Below are 22889 nucleotides of genomic sequence, written 5' to 3'. Positions count from 1 at the left end.
CGTACTAGATATACGCCAATTATACGTTAAAACACTACTAAACTACATTTTTGACAAAAAAAAAATTTCAACATACACAAAATAGCACTAACAGACCAGTTAGACAAGCGTACAAAGAAAACATAAAAACTCCGACAGTAAATTCAAGCTTTGGACAAAGACACTACCAATACCATGCAATAAAAGCTTTCAACAGTTTAAAACTTGAAATTAAAATTGAGGAAAATAAAAATAAATTCACACACAAAATTACAAAATGGATTAAAGAACAAAAAAGACAATATTACCAAAATTTCATAGCATAAAATAAAAATAAAACCTACACGTAACACACAAAACCAATATACTCACAAACACACAAGATTTATTTTCATTGTATTATTTTTTAACTTTAAATGTATTGTTATGTATTTCGTATTTTTAATTTTAAATTTATTATTTTCTCTTTAAATTTATTATTTTCTCTTTAAATTTATTATTTTCTCTTTAAATGTAATATGTAGATTAGATTTTCATATCATAAAATGAAGGCCTCAGCACGGGCAAGCCACCCAGTGAGGCCTACATTACTGGAAAACATAAATTGTAAAAAATAATGTACCAAATAAAATAAATAAATTGAATTTTCTCTACTTTCTATAAATATAATATGCATGTTTTATATAAATAAAACTTCAGGAAAAAACCTCTGAATTATAATGAAAACTCTATCAAAATCAGTTTAGAAGAACTAAGCGCACAAACAGGCAAACGATAATACCCACACCATCTGAATCTGCTTATATAGCGAACCCTTGCAGAAATGGTCGGATGTACAAAATTTAAATATTCTTAAATCATTTCGACCCTAAACGCTTTTATTACAGTCAATAATCGAATTCTCAAAAGGCGCAAACCTGACTCATGCGTGAAAAACTTGATTTCACTCAATATACGATGAATCGATGAATGAAAAAACTTTATTTCACTCAATGTTTGTATAGTGTTTGCTTGGTTTTTCCTACTTTTTGCATCTATTTAAAACACATATTTTTTTATAAAAATATACGAAACCTTAATATTTTTACAAATATTTACATTCCTAAAAATGGGAAAGAAAAGTAAAATGAAGTACATAAGTATGAGTTCAAATTTATGAAAGAGGTGAGGGAGTGTGTTAAATAACAAATTGATTATAATTATTTGTAGATAGGTATGCTGAAATTAGGAGAAAATAAATGTTTTTTTAAAGTTAAACAAATAAAAATACAACATTTTCTGGGAAGCGAAAGTTCCTTAAGTTTTTATTCTGAACAAAGGGTTGTCAAAATAAGAAAGCTTTATTTAACTTCGTGTCGATAACTTCCGATTTATTTGTCAAGTATAAAACGCAATGCATAAAATATGATTGCGTATCAATTGTCGTATCAACCAACGCATTAATGAGTAATGGAGACCGCAGAATTCAAGCTAAAACGTCAGTATATATGGTGAAATCGAACCATGTTATTTCGTAAACTATGTTTAGTAACACAGCTATAATAGATGGGTAATTTGGTTTTACACATTATTTAAATTGAGTAGGTGTAAAATGGGTAAAATTCTAACACACCTACGCATTTAATCGATATAAGTAAGAAGAAAAAAAACTTATTGTAAGTAAGGGAGTAACAAAGCTAGAAAATAACTATGATTTAGGCCGGCCGTTATTGCCAATCTAGTTTAGTCTGTTGAACACCTGATTTGTGTCACCATTTGCAAAGATTATCCTCGGTAAAACCATAAATAAAATGTTTTATTATATGATCTGAGGTTAAACCAATGGAAAAGTTTGTCAATATATGTGTCAGTGAAATTATATTTATGTATAGAATTTTATTTGTATGCTTTTCATTTAGAAAAACAATAAACGTAAAAGTGTAAGCCGGCCTTGAACCCAAAACTTTATCTTAAAACATATAGTATTAAAAATATTCACAAGCATCTATCTTCAAAATCATGCTTCAATTAATGTTAACAATATTTAGAAGCGCTAACACTTTTTATGACTGTAAACAAATACAATAAAAAGCCCAAGTCGTTTATTGGATAATTTATAATTGTATTTAGCTCTGAACGTAATATTTTGTTATCATTTGGTATTTTACCCGTTTCTCTGCCGTGATTACTCTTTACTTATGTCGGTACATATATGAGTAATTTCATTAATTAAATTAATGTGTTTTTTCTCGCAAATAGACAAGTTTGTAGCACTCGACGTTATCGTGAAACAAAGAGCAAATTAACCATTTTATTTTGAACAATTAATACGTAAAAATTAAATGTGATACTTACAGAGTATTTAATGAGTGTAAGCAATTCTACCTGTATAAAAGGCCCAAATACTGACATCCGAGATGGACACCGAATTAAAGTGGCTTTCATTGTGAAATTTAATAGATATATGCGTTACCAAACATGAATACAGGAATATATTATTTAACGGAAATCGAAAAGAGGCACCTTACGGTTTTTTGATAAATTTTCGCTAGAATTTGGCACACACCATAAATTTTATAATAAACCATTTTTAGAACTATTAGATTGTTTGGTAAAGTTGTCAAATTCCGCCTCACGCACGCAATTACAAAAAAATAACACTTGATTTCAACTTAATTACTACTGGCAACAACTATTTAAGTCGGGAGATGTAAAACATGCACAAAATAGGTTGTCAGTTTGGGTTATTTTAATAATTTACGCGTATTTCCTAAACTTCAAACATTACTTTGATTGAGAACTTTAATGCATTTTTTACTATCTCCCCACGACATAAATAGTTGTTTCTTGTAATTATTAAGTGGAAACTAAGCGATATTAAAGGGTGAGGAGGAATTCGGCAACTTTTTTGAATAAATTTTTTTAAGTGATATAATATTGCAGGAAGTTTACTGAATTTAAGTATGATTTCTAATAGAAATCGTAATTCCCATTTAATGTTTAAGTCGTATCAAAAGTTTTTAAAAGTTGCCAGATGAATAAATGTAGTTGTTCGATGACGCCTTTGCATCTGCCACTAGAGGTGTTGCACTTACATGTAGAACTGGTGAAAGCGACTCTCAGTATCCTCTGGTTAGTGAAAATCATTTAGAATAAAAATGCTGTTCGTCACATCCATGACCATGGCGGTTATATCCGACTGGTCAGGTACTTCCCTTAGAGTACAATATGGGCGCCATTGTCATTATACCGCTGGCACTACTGTGTGGGTAACCACAAAAACTATTTAAAAACATAAATAAAGGAAATGATGCCAAAGGGTAATATTTCTACATGATGAATCGGAGTAGGTAACCACCTACTTGAATGAATTTCTGCTGCGGGTTTACCCTTTGCGGCAAAGTAAGAACTTGTTTTTTTTACACTTAACCCCTTACCGATGAATCCCGCGCACTGCGCGGTAAGCTTATTCAGCAAGAGCGGTAGTAACCCCGCGCACTGCGCGGGACACTGGTCCAGCCTGTTTGAATAAATTTTTATAGAAATCACCCGTAAATTCTCCTTTAATTATAATTATACTAGGTGTGCAAAATCCTAGGAAATTCAAATTACCCAATTTTAAAATCATACTGTCGAAATTATTCACTCAATTATTTGAATTCCCTATTTTGTCTATTGCTGACTTAGAGTCTCATCAGTCTGTACCTACTTGGCGTTTGATCCGGTAAGTTTATCTACCTGCTCGAGTCATTATAATATGAAGATTAGTACACAAGTATGGGTTAACAGTCTTGCATAAATCTCGAGATAAATATTATTTTCTTCGATATGAAAAAAAGTGATACTGTTTTATTATATTATTACCAAATTGTTATCATAAATCTAGGTGTTACATATTTATAATTTTTTTTATTTAAAAAAATAATATTTTCACGATTCTCTAAAATACACAATATAAAATATACCTCATATTTAAATATAAATTATTTTTAAAGATTAATCTTTTTTATGAGAAGATCGCAGAAAAAACTATTCTATTAGAATATACAGGTGTCCAGTTGCACCAATTTCGAGAGGTGATTCTACTTGATGGTAGAAATAAAATTAACTTTTTTAGAAATTCTATTGCTTTCTTACAATACAAAAATATTTTTGATTTATTTAAAAAAAAAACATGTGGTTACCCCAAAAGCTTGGTGACCTACACGGTGAACAAAAAGATATTACAGCAAATGCGTACGTAAACCTATAATAATTTAAGGCTGTGGAAAAATATATCAATAATTTATATAAAATATTAGACCAAACTAACAAAACATGTAGAATATTTATCGTCCCCAAATGGTTAAGTTAGGTACCGTCGATGTTACTAATACGTGTCCTTACGGCCGGTTCAGGGCCACGGAATTATGTAGTTAGGTACCTACCCCGTCTGCCATTTAAGGCCGTCTTTCTCGCATGACGGGATTTACAAATTCAAAAAAGGAACAACAATACCGACCCGTATAATATATTATTTGACATGGAGAAAAAAACAACTGACCCCGGCAAGCCAACGGGCATGTGGTACCTATGCGTGGGTTGGGAAGAGAAATTGAATGCGGCCGATACCTACCTTTCTGCCAAGTGCATAAGCTGCATGTAGGTAGGTACTATAATTTTGAATTTACACTGCAAGTGAAAGAATGAGCCTCGATAAATAATATAATACTTTCAACGAATATACAGAGTGTTTAATTTAAAAACTCTAGTTTTGCCAAGATAATTATACATAATAGCAAGACAGGCAGGTTTCTGTTAACACAAGAATGTATTCATGATTAAAAATTTCTAAAGTTTCTGTGTTTAGGCAGGGGATTAGCATTTAACCAATACATCCTCAAGCCCCCGCAATCCCAATTTGTACAGATTTATATTTTATTTAAATCTTTAAGTTTTTATGTTCTAACTAAACTAACTAACTAACCATCACGCCGTTTCCCCGCAGGGGTAGGCAGAGAGGACGGACCGCCAAACAACTCGGTCTTGGCACACACTCCTTGCCTCATTCACATTCATACATCGTCTCATACATACTCTTCTATTATTCTGACTCTTGACATGGCCCGACTCGAGTATCTGATTCACTTGATCGTGCCATGTCTTCCTCGGGCGTCCCCGACTTCTGCTACCATTCACATTTGCATCATATATCCTCCTTACACTCCTATCTTCGCTCATTCGCTCTACATGCCCAAACCATCTAAGCGTCCCTTTCTTAATCTTACTCATTACGCTTACATCAGCCTTGCACTCTTTGCGGATCTCCACATTCCTCACACGATCAAACATGGTTTTACCACACATACGCCTCAGGGATCTCATTTCAACCGCATTTAATCTACTTTCATCCTTTCTTTGCCAGTTCCATGCCTCACTTCCATACATCAAGGTAGGTACCAGCACTTCGTTGATTTATGGAAATGTATATATTATTTATGAAGATAATATCTAAACATTGGTAATGCCGAAACGTTAATTATTTGAAATTAACTCGATAGAAAAATGTCGCAAAGTAAACTCCGAAAATTACTAAAAACACGTTTTGTTCTGTTATTTAATGTGTTATAGGCATGAAAAAAATCAGAGTGTATCGTTAAATGCAACTAAAGCGTTTTTTTTATTATAAAGAGAAAAATACATTCCCAGGTTACGAATAACCTGACAATATTTGAAAATCTCCTACTACCACCACAGTAAGCTGAAAATGTTGCTTGTGTTGTGATGGAGGACTTAGCCAGCCGAGGAATTGAACACACTACGCCTGGGTGGGACCCAAACGTGATGTCAACTCGGCCACCGACACAGTGATTTTTTTTGTATTCAAAACGAGCCGTGTTTTATTAAATATTTTCACCATTATCGTTTTTTAATAGCGCGCTCCCTCTTACATTCGTATTTACATATCTCCCTTTCAAACCATCCTTGAACGCTTACTACGGGGCCTTAAGGCATGCATCACGTCGTGTAAGATTCAGAATCGGACCACTAACAATAACATTGTAAGTAGATTGCGATAAGGTTGAAATTCCCGCTAGCCGCCCATTTTGATTAGTGCAAAAAAAACATCGCTAAAAAGCGTGTTTTATTTTAATTTGTGAAGTTTGGTCACAAATATTAATATTTTTGCCGCTCATTATCTAAAAAACTTAACTTTTAACATTGAACAATAAAAACAATTCTAAAATGAGGTTCTTAAGAAGGAGATTTTGCATTTAAAGCACTTTTAATAGGTCTGATACGTAATTTTTTCTGGTCTCATAAAAATACTTAATTTTTTTTTCAAAGGCCAAGATGTGTTCAACTCGCAGTAATTAATTAAAGCATATTATATAATATTTGTAAGCGACCATTTTTCAAACCAAAACTAAATGATTTTGCATTACCTCGCAGGCTTAATTAGAACAGTTGAAGAGAGTTTCCCATTTAAATTTAATATGATTAGTAAGTAAAGAACGTTTTTTTAAATCTTACACCCATGAACACAGTTTAGTTTTTCAGATAAGCCTCCTACTTGAAGAAAAAATCTTCTCATAAAATCTCTAATCGGACTGGATAACTGGATTTACTTATGAGTAATTTTCAAAAGTAGAAATTATCAGAGATAGATATGCTGCTAAACTTTTAATCTACCTTTGTCTGTATGTTAATCCCACAATATAAATTATATTACTTAATCTCTCCCAAACCATATTATATTTTAGGTTATACCTATTATGCGTAATATTTTATTCTAATCGATGTTTGTTCTTATCATTATATTTTTTTATATCATTGTTATCTTTCTTATTAATAATATTTAACTGAATTATCGTGCCGTAAAAAAAACTAAGCCTACAAATAATTTTGTTTAAACATTTCTGTACTTACCTAAACTATATTGTACCTAACCATCGGTAGTTACCTACTACGCCTAATCGATGCGAAACCTTCTCCCAGTGGACGCAGGCATTGCAAAACTTCTGTTCTTACCTAAACTATATTTTACCGTACACTTTGTACCTAACTATACCCAAGAAAGTATAACTGACAAATTATTCTCACCTCAAAGATTATGGTCAAGAGTTGCCCAAACGTATATTAAAAACGTGCACTTAACTGTTGTAGATCCCTTTCTGCAATAATAAGGTTTTCGTCTGGCCCATGCAATAGGCGCAGCAGTTTTTTCAGGTATCAAGCTCATCAATTTGTGAAGAGAAAAAATTATTCACACTTGTAGATCCCAAATTTCAAAAAGTAAGTAAGAGACAATAAACACCGGAAAAGCACGATGCAAGTAGTTCTATTTTTGAAGCGTAGACTAAAACCATTTGTTAGGCATTCGGTTAAATACTTACCAGATTAGTGCACATTATAAATCCATAGAGGCATGAATCTTTGAGGTACATACTTATTTAAAATACCAGGAAATTATAAGCTAACCGAAACAAAACTAAATTATATTACGGTGCTGAACCAAGTCGATTGATCTCAATGGTTTACGTTTCATCTTACAATGAAGCCAGAAGCAAAACATAAATACCTACACTCGTACGCAGTGGCAGTTTTCTCTAAGGAACATAATGTGGACAGCGCGAAACCTAAACTCTACTCATCCGCGCGCCCACCCATGTAAAAATCCGTTCATATGAGCGGAACCCAGAACGCACCTATGGAATATTTCATGCGAACAGTATTCTGTCTCGTACAGTGAAAGGTACGCACCTCTCTATATCCTAGGCCAAAATATTCGTATATTTGTCGTGGCGCACTTTCCACGTGCATTTTTGTACATGTGGCACCCCAGCTTTTATAAAATTTAAACATTTTTCGCATTATTTTGTTTGATCACTTAGATTTTTTTATGTGAAAGGAGATATAAATGAATTCATTCTAAATTTTGATTGAACCCCTATTGAGAATGACCACGAACCGCCACTGCTGGTTGAATATAATGTAAGTGCTACGAATTGTAGCACTTACATTATAAGGAAACTCTTGACGCTGTATAAATTGCAATACGTGCCATATATGCTCTTTGACGACCTCTGTGCCAAAATAGTAAGCTCTCTGTAAGTACCGTAGTACTTACTACCCAGCGCGCGGCGTGTGATAATAAAAATTATATTCATTCATGTGGTTTTATCATATTAACAATATTTTTTAATGACTGGGGTTCGTTATTCGTACTTTTAGCAATGAATGGTTTGATCAGTGTGAAATATTTTTTTGTTAATATTCAGCGGTCAGATAAACAAATGGCATGCCAACATCCGCAACATTGTGATAAAAATCTAAAATTGACGTCAGTTTCGTTAAAAAAAAAACATTAAAAGAGCATCGGAAATGCTCTCGACCACAATAGATTTCAAAATAGTCGTACAGATGCTAACATAATACTATACATAATCTAACACCAACGAATAATCAAGGCTTCCCTGAAATGCAGTTTTTTTTAATACACGGTGTCCGGAAACTCGTAGCACAAGCGGGAAAATCGTGAATCTACATCACATTATTTGGAGTCAATTTCGTGGTATAACTTTTTTTATCGAGCTTTCGTTTTGGAGTAAATTTTCAATTTGAAAAAAAAGCGCTCGCTCTGTTTAATGCATCAAAGCATAGACCCAGGTCCAAAAGTTTTTTTAACCGAAAATTTGCCGAAAAAAATGGGAAAAAAAGTTAAAAACAAAATCAAAATAGCCGTAGTCCATAGTCCTGCGATTAAGTGATTAAGTATTAAAAATGTGTGTCTTTTGATTCGTATACTTTGTAAGCCATTAATTCATAGGCTATTTAAAAATCAACCGCAATCCATTACGCATTCGTCTAAAATAAACACTTTTACGAACGAAAAGTAATAAAATATTTTTCATACGAACAATATATCTATTAAAATCATGAATTAATTTGCTACCAGTAATGACGTTTCTTTAAAATAACCTAAAGTTTCTCTAGGAATTCAAGGAATCGTAAAGGAAGTAAATAGTCACTATGTTGCTCCAAGTTGGAATGGAATAAATTGATCACGGCTTAGATGAATTATTTAAGTCGTGTGTACGATTTCTTTCAGTTCTAAGAGATTAGTTAGTTCACCTCCATTAATTATGAATTAAGCCAATTTGCATAACGAACGACATTATCCAAAAAGTTTTGGATATTGACAGCTTACCCAACACCTTGGAGGTAGCGCTAAAAGTAGCGGCTTTTGTCTACATTCTGTCGGAATCATATTCTGAACGTACTCGCAAATATCGTTAACTGACCATAGATGACGGATTTCGTCAATGTCGTATTGACAATGGGGCTTTACCGATCATCCATGCTAGAGTATTATTGAATATTGAATGAAAACAACCTATTTATAATGTTTTAGAGCCATTTTTGGGTACATCAGCTCGAGCGTTCTCCGAATCTACAAATATTTAATATTCCTTCTGAACTTCTGAGGCTATATATTTTCAAATCGCATTCAAGTTAAGACCTAAAACGTATGTAAAATGAATGAAAACAAACTGGACTACCGGTGTTTTAGAACAAGCTATTTCAGTATTAGTTGGTAATATTTTAAGCGTTAACAGATAGAGTGAGATATTAACAGAAGTGAAAATATGAAGAAAATGACATTCCTAAATAAATTTTGCTAAAGATGTAATTTCCAGCCATCCAGCTTTGTACACAGATTTATTATTAGTCGTGCAATCGTGTTGAAACTCGTATGTGTATTATTTCTAAAATGACATATGTATAAATCAACTATCTAATAATGACACTTTCCAGTCCTACTTTTATAGGCGATTTAAAAAAATTATATTGAATGGAAAAATATTATTATCTACGCTTGCATGAACCTTTTCGCTTTTGTCCCCTCAATATTAATAATATATTTATTTTTTAATAGATGCATAGTTACCTATGTCCTAATACAATCATTGACGGCCGGCGTGGTCTAGTGGTATACGCTTTTGACTACAGATCCGAAGGTCGCGGGTTCGAACCCGGCGTGCGCAAATAAATTTTATTTGATTAATTTGTGTTATTTCACAATTAATTAATTTAAAATAATACCTATATAGTATATTTGCGGCACGTTCCAGAGTGGAAGATACTCTCAGTATCGCCCTGGTGTAAGACCACCATTCAGAATTGAAACGTTGCTTGAAATGGCTTTAGCCGTGTTTGGTGACCAGATCTGAATAGCCAGGTACTTCCCCACCTTCCTCTTCCCCATCTCCCTCCCCTCCCCAATACCCTCAGCCTCACAACATACCCCAATTGGGGATGCCATAGTCTCACTGGCTCCAGACGGGAGCAGTTGGGACTCTTGTGCGGTATTACTGTAAAAAAAAAAAAAAAATTGAACTAGTTAGGAACTATGAAGGTACATATCTTGCATCTAACTACATGTATATTGTTTACCCTACCTAACACACTGGTTTTTGGATTGAAGATAAGTATTAAATATCATTTTAAAATGATTGGACCCGATAACAGAATAATATTATTAAATTAAATTATTCAGGCCAAGTTAAATTAGATTTAACTCTTGACAGGCCAAGATGCCAAACAAAACGTCTGTAACCATGTGGGTCTTCCGACGACCCCATGCATTTTTTAGTCTTATAGGTTTTTAAACTATAGAAATCCCAATTATTCAGTCGATTATTAATGGTAACATATGTATTTGCGCAGGAATACGTAAAATACTAAAATGATATTTCAAGTATTTAATCTAATATAAGGAGGATAGTAATTTTGGGGACTACCTACTCCCCCACTTGGCTGCGGGATAGTTAACTAAATTGTAGATGACTAGACTCGGCAGATAACTAGAGTCCCTTGCTTTAGGAAAGAGGTCACAATGGAGTTGCGTACAAAATAATGTAAGCCCATAAAGATAAGAGAGACAATATGTTTTCAAAGACAAAAGACCGGTAATTCTATTCAACGAATGCAAAAACGAGGTAACAAAACCAGACAGTTTTATTTTATGGTTACCACAGTTCCTATTGGCCAGATCTGAACATCCCCGACCCTGAGCCAAATGGCGACGGGAGTAACTGCTACAGGTAAAGTAGTACCAAAAGTATATCATCACTTTATTTTGGGCGGACTCTATATACCATCATTTATACTGCCAAGAAGAAATTATGAGCAAAATTTAATAAATATTTTGTGCATTTTTGTAGTACGTATTTTACCTGTACCCGCGAGTTCGCGCGAGCACGAACACGCACATGTCCTTATACAAACTAGATATAAGTGGATTGTTAATTTCGTGTTTGTCTCACAAACTCTTTAAATAAAAACTCCGGGGTCAACAAATCACTTTGTACTTTATTTCTGAATAGATAGCAATGTTGGCTTATTTAGCAGGCAGTAGGAATTATACTGGGCCTTGACCTTGAGGTTGCATCATTTTTTTTATTATAGTCTCAATCCCTGCTATGTACCATCTATGGGTAACCTCTTAAACTACTCTCTAGGATATCACAGGGATAGTCGTTAATTTAAATTGCGAGGTTATTAGTATGACGTAAATAATAATCATTACTCGTAATAATTTTACTAGGTTCATTTCTATGTAATGTTTTTGCTTGAATGATTTGTGTTATTTTCAGGTTTCATCACTAAAACATATTGCCTTAACTGTCTTACTCTGTCTCACCAAACATTTATACTATCGACTTAAGGGTGGGCCGATTCGATTCAGCGTGAATTAAAACATAGTAAACGGTACCTCACTCGACCTAGTATGGAAATAATATTTTTCAATAATCCCCCCCCCCAAAACTTGAAGTTTTTTTTTGTTTCCTTGAAGGGGCCTTTTGAAATCTAAAATAATTATAATTGAACTATTAATTTTTCTAATGCTCTCTACTTAGAAATTAATTGAAAAGTTTGTGGGACGAATTGAAAACCATTATACGAGTATAATAACGTCGTAAAACGTAGTGTACCTCTTTTGATATTATTGAAATCTTCAACCGCTTTGCAATCTCTACTATTATTTGCAGTTTTATTTCCGTGAAGATCTCCTCTGTTATTTCTGCGTTTCTTCCTTTCCATAAGTACCCACAGCTTTGCAATATTACAGGATGCTCCAGCAACGAGATGATCTCCTGGGAACCTATAAGATTTAAATAAGTTTTTGTTGTTATGAGACGAATTAAAAAAAGGGTATAGTTTTTACAAAAGACCACAGAGTTTTAATAACATATTTTTTTGTTTTTTTTATACATCAGTTTGAAGGCAGGAATAAAAAGTTGTCTGGCTGGAAAACGTAATGATGTCTTGTTGCTTTGTTGGTCAGACTAACATGTTCAGTTATTTTAAGATTACAAAGGTCAATCGTGTTATATATATATAGTGTTTTCATTATCAACTTTAACATAAAGGTCAGTTCTAATTACGAATACCTAAATATTTTCTCAGCCGCGTTCACTGTACTAAATAAAATAATAAAGATAAAAGTTTGGTTTATGAAAGGGCGTAAAAAAATATTTACATTTCAATTTGTGGGAACTTTTTATCGTATCAAAGGACAGGATGATGACCGATAAAATAAACAGTTAGATCAATGGCGTTACGATAAACTCTCGGACCCCGGGCATAATTATAAACCACACCCGCCTTTTGCAATGAATCCTTAAGAGTTCGACCGCTTATTATGCAGCATGCATGTTGCGATGACAGCACCGCGCTGCCGATAGCGGAAGAAACCAGAAGCGAATCATTCTCATAATTTTAGAGGCGGGCTTGGGTACCGCCGCCCCGGAAACCATTTATTGGATAACCAACACCTCTGCTATAGGTCACCCAAGTGGTTCGCTACGTTTGGTGACTAAGCAGGGGTGCCCGGCTTTATCGGGTGAGGTGTGTTCAGGATGCGCCTACCCATCAGCTGCATGGTGTGCCAGATCGGGAGAGGCTGATTTGGGAGACCCTTTGACCTGTCCAACTGGTCTCTCGTCCCATCGCCTTGCGCCGCAATGGGAGGGATATATTAATACGTCTGGCACTCCTGGACATACTGATCCCTAAATTCCTACCAACCCCCACACCTTTTACCTTCCCAGAACATCTTCCTCTTCTCATTTTCCTTAAAAAAGACCCTCCACACACTATCTCCAAAGATGACATAGGCCCCGAAGGAAATTATTTTCTTCAGGGCCTTTAATATAAGGTTATTGTAAAAAACCTCCGCTCCCCGACCCATCTGCAGCTCTTTACTCCAACTTTGTTAAAATTCTCGATTCATTTTGTGAAGATATTTTATATTTTAATCTCGTCAAGTTGATCGCCAAAACTGTAAAGAGATATTGTAGATAAATTTATTTATTTATATATATACGCCTAAAAAGGCTTTTACATAGAAGTGATACATGATGCAGTGTACATAGGAGAATATGTATTATACATGAGATATTGACAGGAAATAGATGTAATCCATTTTAAAGAAGGTACAAAATACACACTTGTAAAATTGTGATTACAAGTATAATGAGAAAATATTTAAAAATATGAAGCAATATTAGTAAAACGTAAGAGTAACATAAAGTATAAAAGAAATTACAACAACACTACATATAAGGCAAATCATTAAAACTAATTTACCAACGCTGCTCTAATTTGTAGGATTCAATAAAGTGTCGGTGTAGATTATGCTTAATTCTATATATGGAATCAATAAATAAATCAATAGCACCCCCATACTTGTTGCCCAGATCATGCATCCTATTGGTCAGTGAGTGTGTCTGATAGTTGGTCGAGTATGTATTACAGAAGAATATATTATATTTTGTCTTGTATTCCTAGTCGGCACATGTAGTTTAATAGTGGCAAGGATGGTAGGACTATCAATTAAGTTGTTAATGACTCTGTGTAACACAACCAGGTCTGAAATAATTCTCCTGTCAAACAGTGTATACATACGTACCTACAATTTGTTTTCATAAAGACAGAGCACCTATGAATATAGAGTAACCAATCAAAAATGATAAACGCTTTTTATAATATTATGTAATTAGTTCAATTACTTAAGCTGACAAAGAACGTAAACTCGGCCTGTGGGTCCCCGATGCCTTGAATCTCTAAACTATCTCTAATCCTTGAGAATAATATTTCGTGCATCACTTTTCATAGCTAATGCGACAAGTAGGGTCTGCACAAATGCAGTAAGATTTTTCGAAAAACTTAGTAATTCAATGAATTAATGTATATTAATTAGCTAAGCCTAGATTGATAAAATCTCCAAGTTGTTTCCGCCTGCCCAAACGGTGCGAGATCACTTACGCCCCTGAACAAAATGCAGTATGTGCATTATGCGGGAAATTAAGTATGTCGTTTACCCCGACTTTTATTATCTTTTATGGACGCCGAACAAATTATTTTAAAACGTTTAGTCAATCTACATATTTTAAGGAATTTGTGAGATGAATAACAGAGGTTCTCATTCATTTAATGTCTACCAGTGTATATCTGACAATTATGCAAAAAATTGTTTCATCGCGTGAGCGTGCAGAGTTGTTCCAGCATCACGGACAACTACTGTCATTATAGCAAACTAGGTTAGGTTTGGAAAGTTTCTGTCGGCAAACGCAGCATTATGCGCATAAATATTGCTTCGCTGAAAACAATATGTGAGTGTTATTTTATTATGTTGTAACGAGTAGGTACCTATACGAAGAAGCAATATTAAGGCGATGCCATACGTAGTAATGGAAAATCATGTGTTTTTGGTTTGAAAATTTGGTAGCCTAGAAATGTTTCACATGCTTTAATTAAATATTGCGTGTAGAATACATTTTGGCCTTTGAAATAATCGAGTATTTTTTAGATAAGTCTTTTTATAAGCCCAGAAAAAAATAATGTATAAGACCTATGAAAACTGCTTTAAAATTCAAAATCTCCTACTTACGAACCCATTTTCTGTTATGATTTTATTGTATAATGTGGCGAATTAAGTTATTTATAAAATTATCGAAAAACATTTAAATATTTGTGCCTGAACATCCACAAAATAAAATAAAAGCCACTTTTTGGCCATGTTTTTTTCATGCATAAATCAAAACAGGCGGATGGTGTTAAGCGGGAATTTAAACCTTATCGCAATCTACGTAAGGGTTGTTATTGATAGCGGCTCAATTTAAAATACTACACGACGTAGTGCATCGCCTTAAGCATTATGAAAATTAAGGGGCTAGTTGAAATTTACAAACATGGCTTCTAAACTAGATAGTAGGTTTATGATGTTTAAAAATAGTTTGGTGTGAAGATTAAATTAACCACAAAACGGAGACCTCTGTCGTCATATGACGTTTAGTTCAAGAAATAAATAAATTATTCGAAAAGGAAATTTGGCCGAAGATCGCCAAAAATCGCCGGCACCGTACGTGGCAGACACGGCGCAGACCATAGAGCTTACAATACATAAATGGCACAGACGCGAGTAAAATGGTGCCGCATCATAGAATTCAAATTGGTAGACTAACCATCAGGGAAAGGAGAACAAACCAAGTTGAGAAGAGCGCGGAGGTTTCGTGACCGTCTAGCTGTCTGTAAATTATTAATAAATGAATCTGACAATAAACAGGTAATATCACCATTTAGTCCACGAAAATAAAATCTGCTTACGAATTACTAGTTCTTTTTACAATGGCGCAAATTGCTGGCTGCGTAAAAAAAGGTGAACATAAGTTAGGGCTTGTTTTCAAAACGGAATATTTTGTTTGATACACTGTTTAGTTAGACATTTTTACACACTTGTTATAATTTTTATTTTTAACATAATGCACAAAATTTATTTATTTATTTATACTGGGTTTTACAGATGATCACACTTACGTGAGAACAATCCACTTATAAAAACTCAGTTATTGTACAATTACAAAAATCTACAATTAAATAAAGATACAATAAATTAAATACAGATACATACAATTAAATACAGATACATGCAATTAGAAAACAAAAACATCAAAAAATAAAAATAAAATACACAATCATATACAAGCTCGCTCAAGTAACACATTACATCTGATAGTATTATTGTCCCAGCGTCTGGACGGTGTAGGCCCTCTGATTGGTCAAATTTAAATTGTCTGTTTCGGGTAACTTGAATATTAAGACACAATTCCATACTAAATTAGGATCGCCTCATAATAATACGAGATTTCTTCATAAGCATCGTTTCTGCTCATATAATTTTTGGATAATATCGAAGAAAATATGTTTTAGAAAGTTCATAATCCATTGGATTAATTACATTACAATGAAAATTCTCCACAGTTACGTGATTATGTTTGACGTTTATAAAAATTCACGCGTTTCTTCAAGATGGCCGACAGAGCGCACCTCTGGCGGTTTAAAAACGAACCAAATGCCTGGCGCGAATATTTAAATATGCAGCTAACAATACTTGACTACTTACCATTAACAAGCGTTTTATAAGAAGATTTCTTCTGGAAGCTTATCACTTTGTAATGGCATTTATCATTATTTTTTATATTTTTTTTTCTTATTAATTATATCTGATTTTATATTGGCATGTTTTCTAATTTCTAAAATTGCAAAATTATTTATTTGCGATGCTTTATATCCTGAGTGAAGTATTTTAAGACCTGAATTTTTATCGAAAGTGTGATCATTATTTAAAAGATTATTTGCAAACTCAGATTCACTATTTCCATTTATAGCCCTGCGATATTCTTTAGTTCTGACTTCAAAGTTTCTATTGGTTCTACCTTTGTAAAAGATATTACAATCATCTCAATTGAGTTTTTAAACTCCTGTTTTTTTTGTTTGAATTTTGCTATCATTATTATTAAGAATATATTTCTTCATTGTTATTAGTGTAAAACGCCAGTTGAATGGTACCAGGATTGTTTATATATATATAATTTTAGAAGTATCGTTATCCACAAACAGAATTCTACGCCATTGTTTATTTCTATCTTTAGAAAGACCTTTTGAAGAGAATGTGTTTAATTTTTTTATTTAGTATTTCAACTATCAATTTATTAGAATAACCGTTATTAAATGCTATTTGTCTTATGAATATATTGTTTTATGGTTATATGCTATTTGTTTTTTTCAGGTCTTAAAATACTTCACTATAAATAATTTAGAAGTTTTAGAAATGAGGAAACATATTAATATAAAAGCAGATATAATTAACAGGAATTTTTTTATAAACTCTCTTTTAAATATTTTCCCACTCAACTGGTCTTTCCCGTCTAACGATATTGTAATTCCTAATTATTATAAACCCAGCCTACTCTTACTCCTCCCCCCTCCTTCCACTTCTTCTTTCCCAATTGCAATCTATATTTAATTTTTGACTTCGGTGTATACACAATAAAATGTAAACATTATATTTATTTATTTATTGGACAATTTGCATAGCGCCGCTTTTGTGAGATATCACCTCAGGGGCGCTATATTGTAATAATCTACCTTTATATATAGATTTTTACTCTCCTGATGAAGGTGTATATATAATCTAGCATTAAACTTTATTAGATACAGTAACAGTTGTAGGTAAAGAATTACCACCAGTTGGAGTAAAATTAGCACCTTTTAATTAAACCGACTGCTAATGTCATCGCACAATTACCCTCCTTTTATTCATAAACACGGGTACAATTAATCAATATGTAATAATCTATTATTTAAGTCAACTTTGTTAAAACTATCTTTAATTGTGACAAACTAAACGATATTGATTCAACTTATAGACATTGACGGTTGTAACACATATTTAAGCACTGCAAGTCTCCTATGAGCTAATTATATTAGGTACGATAACAGTTAATATCAGTTGTAGACATGTAGTCAATAATAGTGTTTCATTTGAAATAATCCATCACAAATACGTAAAATTTCATTTATTCAAACAACTGTCATTCTTATTATGCGTAAATTTAGAATGTTATTATTAATTAACTCCTTCCTGTTCCGTGTTTTAACAATATATATACTCACCCTCTCTCTGTGAATGTTCTAATATCTATCTATTAAATGTAACTGTTGTTAATATCACTTAAAATGGGCGAAGCCCAAGCAAGAGCCGCCCGCAGGGCCTAGCAGAAAAAAACCCGCGGAGCGGGTTTTTAACTGCTAGTTATACATTATTACAAGTGGTAAGAGGCATAAGAAATACGAGAGGTATGCATAGAAAGAAAATTGACACAATGAATTAGCTAATATTTTTTAATAGCGCCAGAACTTTTTTTCTGAATCCGTACAAATTATCGACGAAAATATCTATTTCAGCACACTCTATCTTGTTATATAGTCGACACATCTGGGTCAGAGGACTAACATAAATTTTAATTTTAATAAAATCTAATGTAATCTATTTCACTAGTTAGAATGTGTGCTACAATTTTTTGTATTTCTTTAAACTTAACAGTTTACAACGTAAATCTAAAGCTAATATAGACTCTTTTACTTATACTTATATCACCATGAATGCTTTGAATATATTGACATTTGATAGTTTTTTGTAGGAGAGTGTTAATTTGTTGTAAATTTTTATGCCGTAGTAAAGGAAATGTGTAAAAGATGTCTTCGTTTTTGCTTGGTGGATGTATTTTTGATTGAAGGATCTAGTGATTTTGTTAGGTATGTTCGTTAGTAGATCAAGTGTATTATTTTTGTGAGTATAAATAAGTATGGTATTAGCATAGAGTTGTTTAAGTGACATGTTGTTTAGATTATTAAAAATATGGCTAGAGAAATTTTTGATAGGTACTTTGAGTAGTATTTTCAAGATGGCTTTTTGCGTTATAATTAGGGGGTTTAAAGTGATGTTATTTGCTCTTACCCATCCAACTATTCCATATTCTAATATAGATTGACATATGGCTATGTATATTCTAATTAATTCTCTTTTGGCAAGAACATTTTTGATTGTTTTAAAAAAGGATGTAAACTTTTTTAAATTTGTTAGTTGTACAGATTACATGATCTATCCATTTAAGATTTTTATCGATTTCTATACCTAGATACCTTATGTGGTTGACCTTTTCTAATGACGGACAGTCATACAGTCGTTTTATATCTTGGCAATCATGGATTAGTTCGATAATTCATCTTCCGTGTTGCTTATTTTGAAAGCAATATATTTAGTTTTCTTCACATTCATGGTAAGTGTGTTTAAATTTAGCCATTTTTTGATATTGTATAAAGCAGCTTCAGATTTGTAAATGTTTGCTCCCAGTTTTTCCATTTGTGAGGAGACCGGTGTCATCGGCAAAACTTATAATTTCATCATCGGTTTCTACATTGCACAAGAGGTTAATGTAAATTAAAAACAATATCGGGCCCAAAACACTACCCTGGGGCACACCAAATTTTATGTCATGTGGCTGACTAGTTTGATTACCAATTTTGAAAAAATTACCTATCTCACTCATTTTCAACTTCACTGCTCAACCCGATTTGAAGGCGGTTTGATTTTTTGACCGTTTTTACGAACACTGATTGTGCTGCAAACCGTTCCCTTACTTAAGAGGAAGCTACAAGCCAAAAATGTGTATATTCTTGGTGTACCTTATATTGTAGGTAATAGGCATTAAAATCGCTTGACAAACGGAGTCTAGAAACGTTCGATTTCAAACACAAAACTGGTTTATATTTGTTTTGTAAATAATTTTATAAGAAAGCAAAAAAGTTAATCAAGTGAAACTGTCACAGATAATCTTAGCTATGATACTGTATTTTTTCAAAGTAGTTTCCTTTACGCGTTCATACATTTCTATTGAAAAAATATTTTTTTTAGTAGTTTACATTTATATTTTTTATTTAGTAATTTATTTTTTATTTGTATTCTACTTAAGCGAAACGATAGGAAAACCTTCAATTTATCTAAGCATATTTTTTTGTATTCATAATATACACCAATTTGTTATAAAGATTAATCAAAATAGTGATTTAGCATTAAGCTTTGCCTTCAACGTATGACTGATCTCGTAGATTATTATACAAAGCATTCTCGAACCATCCTGGTGCCAAAAATATGGTCACGTGGTTTACCTTCAGCTCGTCGAAACGATACCCGTATTTCATGTTAGGTCAAGTCTTTAATATGGATGCTCTATGCTTAATCAACAGCTGAACAACTGAAGTTCATGCGAAAGCAATTTGAATTCCTTTGAAATTCAAATAAAAGCGAATTCTATTTCATAGATGTGAATATACCTTTACTGGTATATATTTTGTTAAATAAAGATAATAGATACATATCTACCTACCGAGTTAGGAATACCCTTTTTGGTATTTGCCATATAACGTAATCGGATGCCATTAGGTAAGTACTATTAGCATTTAAAAATACGTTAACGTTCGTGATTATCACGGATTTACGCGATAGGTCCGCCATTTTTGATTTCACGATAATAAGCGGATGATCATGTTTTTTACGGAAATTATAGATAAAAAATAATCCAACGAAGGCTGTTTTTGTTGATTGCGGCTTTGCATTCATGTAAAAAGGTTTTGAAATAGTTGTGATAATAACATTTTTGCTGTTACAATTCGTAAAAAGTTTATATAATCATTGATTTTCTTGTGTGCATGATTTTTTTCAAATTAAGCTTTTTGTGCTTTCCGCTGGTTTCAACAAAGCTTCATTACAACCCTAGCAAGATTTGTTACCTACAAAGGATATTTTCACTGTTTTTCGAAAAATATTACGACAAAAGGGCCTTGGAAAAATGTTCTAAACTAGTTTGAAAAACTTTTTTGAAACTTTCGATACCATTGGTCAGCACAATACATTGAAAAGTGTCCAATAATTTGCCTGCACGATGATAAATATTTTATATTCGAAGTTTGTTTGGAATATTTTACTGTTTTTTTTTTTATTTCACTGGAATATATATTTGGTGAAATTGAACATATTGTATGCGGGCAATGCTTCTGTGTGAAAATTATGTTCGGGTCAACGCTGATTGCGATACCTATCCATGTAAAGTATACGTGTTTTAAAAAAAAAACTTAATTTTAATTAGGTAGAAATGCACTTACGCTACATTTCATACCTATGTATGATCCGGAATCATGTTTTGTTTTACCTGTTTTTGTTAGGTTAGGTACTAACCGAACTCATTTTGAAATGTATTAATTAAATCGTTTTGATTTCCTTGACATTTAATTATTACATTCCCTGAAATTCCAGATCGAACATTCACCATCTCAAAAGTCATTTAACTTGGATTTCCCGCCTCAAAGTTGTCGCAAAATTCCACTAATCACGAGAAAGGAACGAAGCAACTGCAAACGGCGTTTCGAGCCATTTGCTGTTGCTTCGTTCCTTTGCCATAAGTTGAGGTGGAGTTCGGCAGTTCGGTTCGCGTATGTATACGTAGCATAATTTCCAAATTTTTGTCTAAACCTGTTCAATTCGTAATAATCCATAAAAATATGAAAGCTATTTTACCTCTGGTTAAATACACGGAGAAAATGAGTATTGCTGATTTTTTTAAATCTGGAGAAACCTTGCTAAAGGTTTGTCATACTTATTATTATAAATTATTAAACAATAGAAATGAGTACACATAAACATATTGAAATTCCTGTGGGGTTCTTAATGGATTCCGACGCGAAGGCAGCCAAAGAAACGTGCATTTATTTTATATTATAGGTACATACCATTCAACAATATAATGAAATGTTAGCACGAAAGAGACATCGGCATACTCGGAAGGCGTCGTGGTTCATAAATGACTCATGTTCGCAGAAAGCGAGGTCCACGACTCAGGTGAGAATGAGGAAGTAAAATTCTGTAAAAGCAAGGCCCCGCATAAAAAAAACTCACTTTCGACATTGAAATACAAACTAAAACAGGGCTAGATGGAACCAGTTTACTCGGGGACTAGAACATTTTATTATTACGAAAGGTACCTACTCGATAACATCTGTCAAAAATTATTTATTGACATTCTTTTGTTTTGGATTTTGAATTTTTTCCATGTGCTTCATGATTTCAGAACGATTTTTGAATTCGAAATCTTCACGATGAGAGTAAAGTTTACAAACTTGAATTGCTGTTTAGTAACACGTTTTAGTAATAAAACAAGACGCAAATATAACACAATATTCATCTAAATTAGAAGCAGGCCTAAAACTGGTTGTGATAACACCATCGAAACGGATAACACGAATAAAAAGACATTATTTTAATTACTCACAAATCCTTCGTTGATTTTGATGCTGTAAATTCCAATATCGGGAGAGGTCCGAATAGTGTTCATTTTAACTGATTATTAACTGACAACTAGTCGTTAATTTGTTTGTTCACAAACACGTTTTCACTAACACAGAAGTTAAGTTTATTTTGAAAGGGCAAATATTGGAATAGAAACAAACAAAAACGAACTGACAGAAGAAGTTGGCGGTTGAAATGGTTGCGCGAGACTGTCGACAGGTGTCGCCGTGTACCACCTCTTCTACCTGAGAAACTAACCAATCAGATATGATAATACCTGCCAACAAGGTAAATCAAGTACCTACTATCTCAACGTCCTTGCGTATACTGAGGTAGTAAATACCAATATCGTATCGCAGCCTCTTTTTCGTTAAAAAGGTTGAATCATCTTTTCTCAGAAACCAAGTTGCTACTGTAATGTTCTTATGTAATTATTATATTATTATACGGAATGCGGCTTTTTTATTCCGCAAGGCATGGCTGGCGTCATTTAAGTAAATAACTTTGAGTAATCACTTTAACTAGGCATAAGTACATACCTTCAAATAATTAAGACAATTATGTGAAAGACGGATGTTCTAATGCTCTTATAACCAATAACCATTTAGTGTAAGTACCTTCACTATACACTGTATGTTTGTCAAAATAAAGTAGACAAAAATACCAATATGGTTGAAAGGAAAAATTATGAAACTCTCAA

The 22889-nt window shown here is 33.0% G+C and overlaps 1 protein-coding gene across 1 annotated transcript in view; it reads right to left on the bottom strand.

Annotated features, from left to right (window-relative positions):
* LOC149418590 (uncharacterized) overlaps nucleotides 1-22494 on the bottom strand; it is a 156352-nt gene extending 133858 nt beyond the window's left edge. The window contains exon 1 of the mRNA XM_089639125.1: nucleotides 22173-22494. Within this exon, the coding sequence (XP_089495251.1) occupies nucleotides 22173-22235 (63 nt within the window). The 5' untranslated portion in view covers nucleotides 22236-22494. The remainder of the gene's footprint in view (nucleotides 1-22172) is intronic.
* Nucleotides 22495-22889: the final 395 nt, after the last annotated feature.

This window comes from Hesperophylax consimilis, chromosome 13 (assembly GCF_061612785.1).
Source record: "Hesperophylax consimilis isolate HC1 chromosome 13, BYU_Hcon_1.0, whole genome shotgun sequence".
NCBI classification, from domain to species: domain Eukaryota; kingdom Metazoa; phylum Arthropoda; class Insecta; order Trichoptera; family Limnephilidae; genus Hesperophylax; species Hesperophylax consimilis.
The sequence above is the reverse complement of the archived record's forward strand: the minus strand, read 5'-3'. Positions and strand labels throughout refer to the sequence as shown.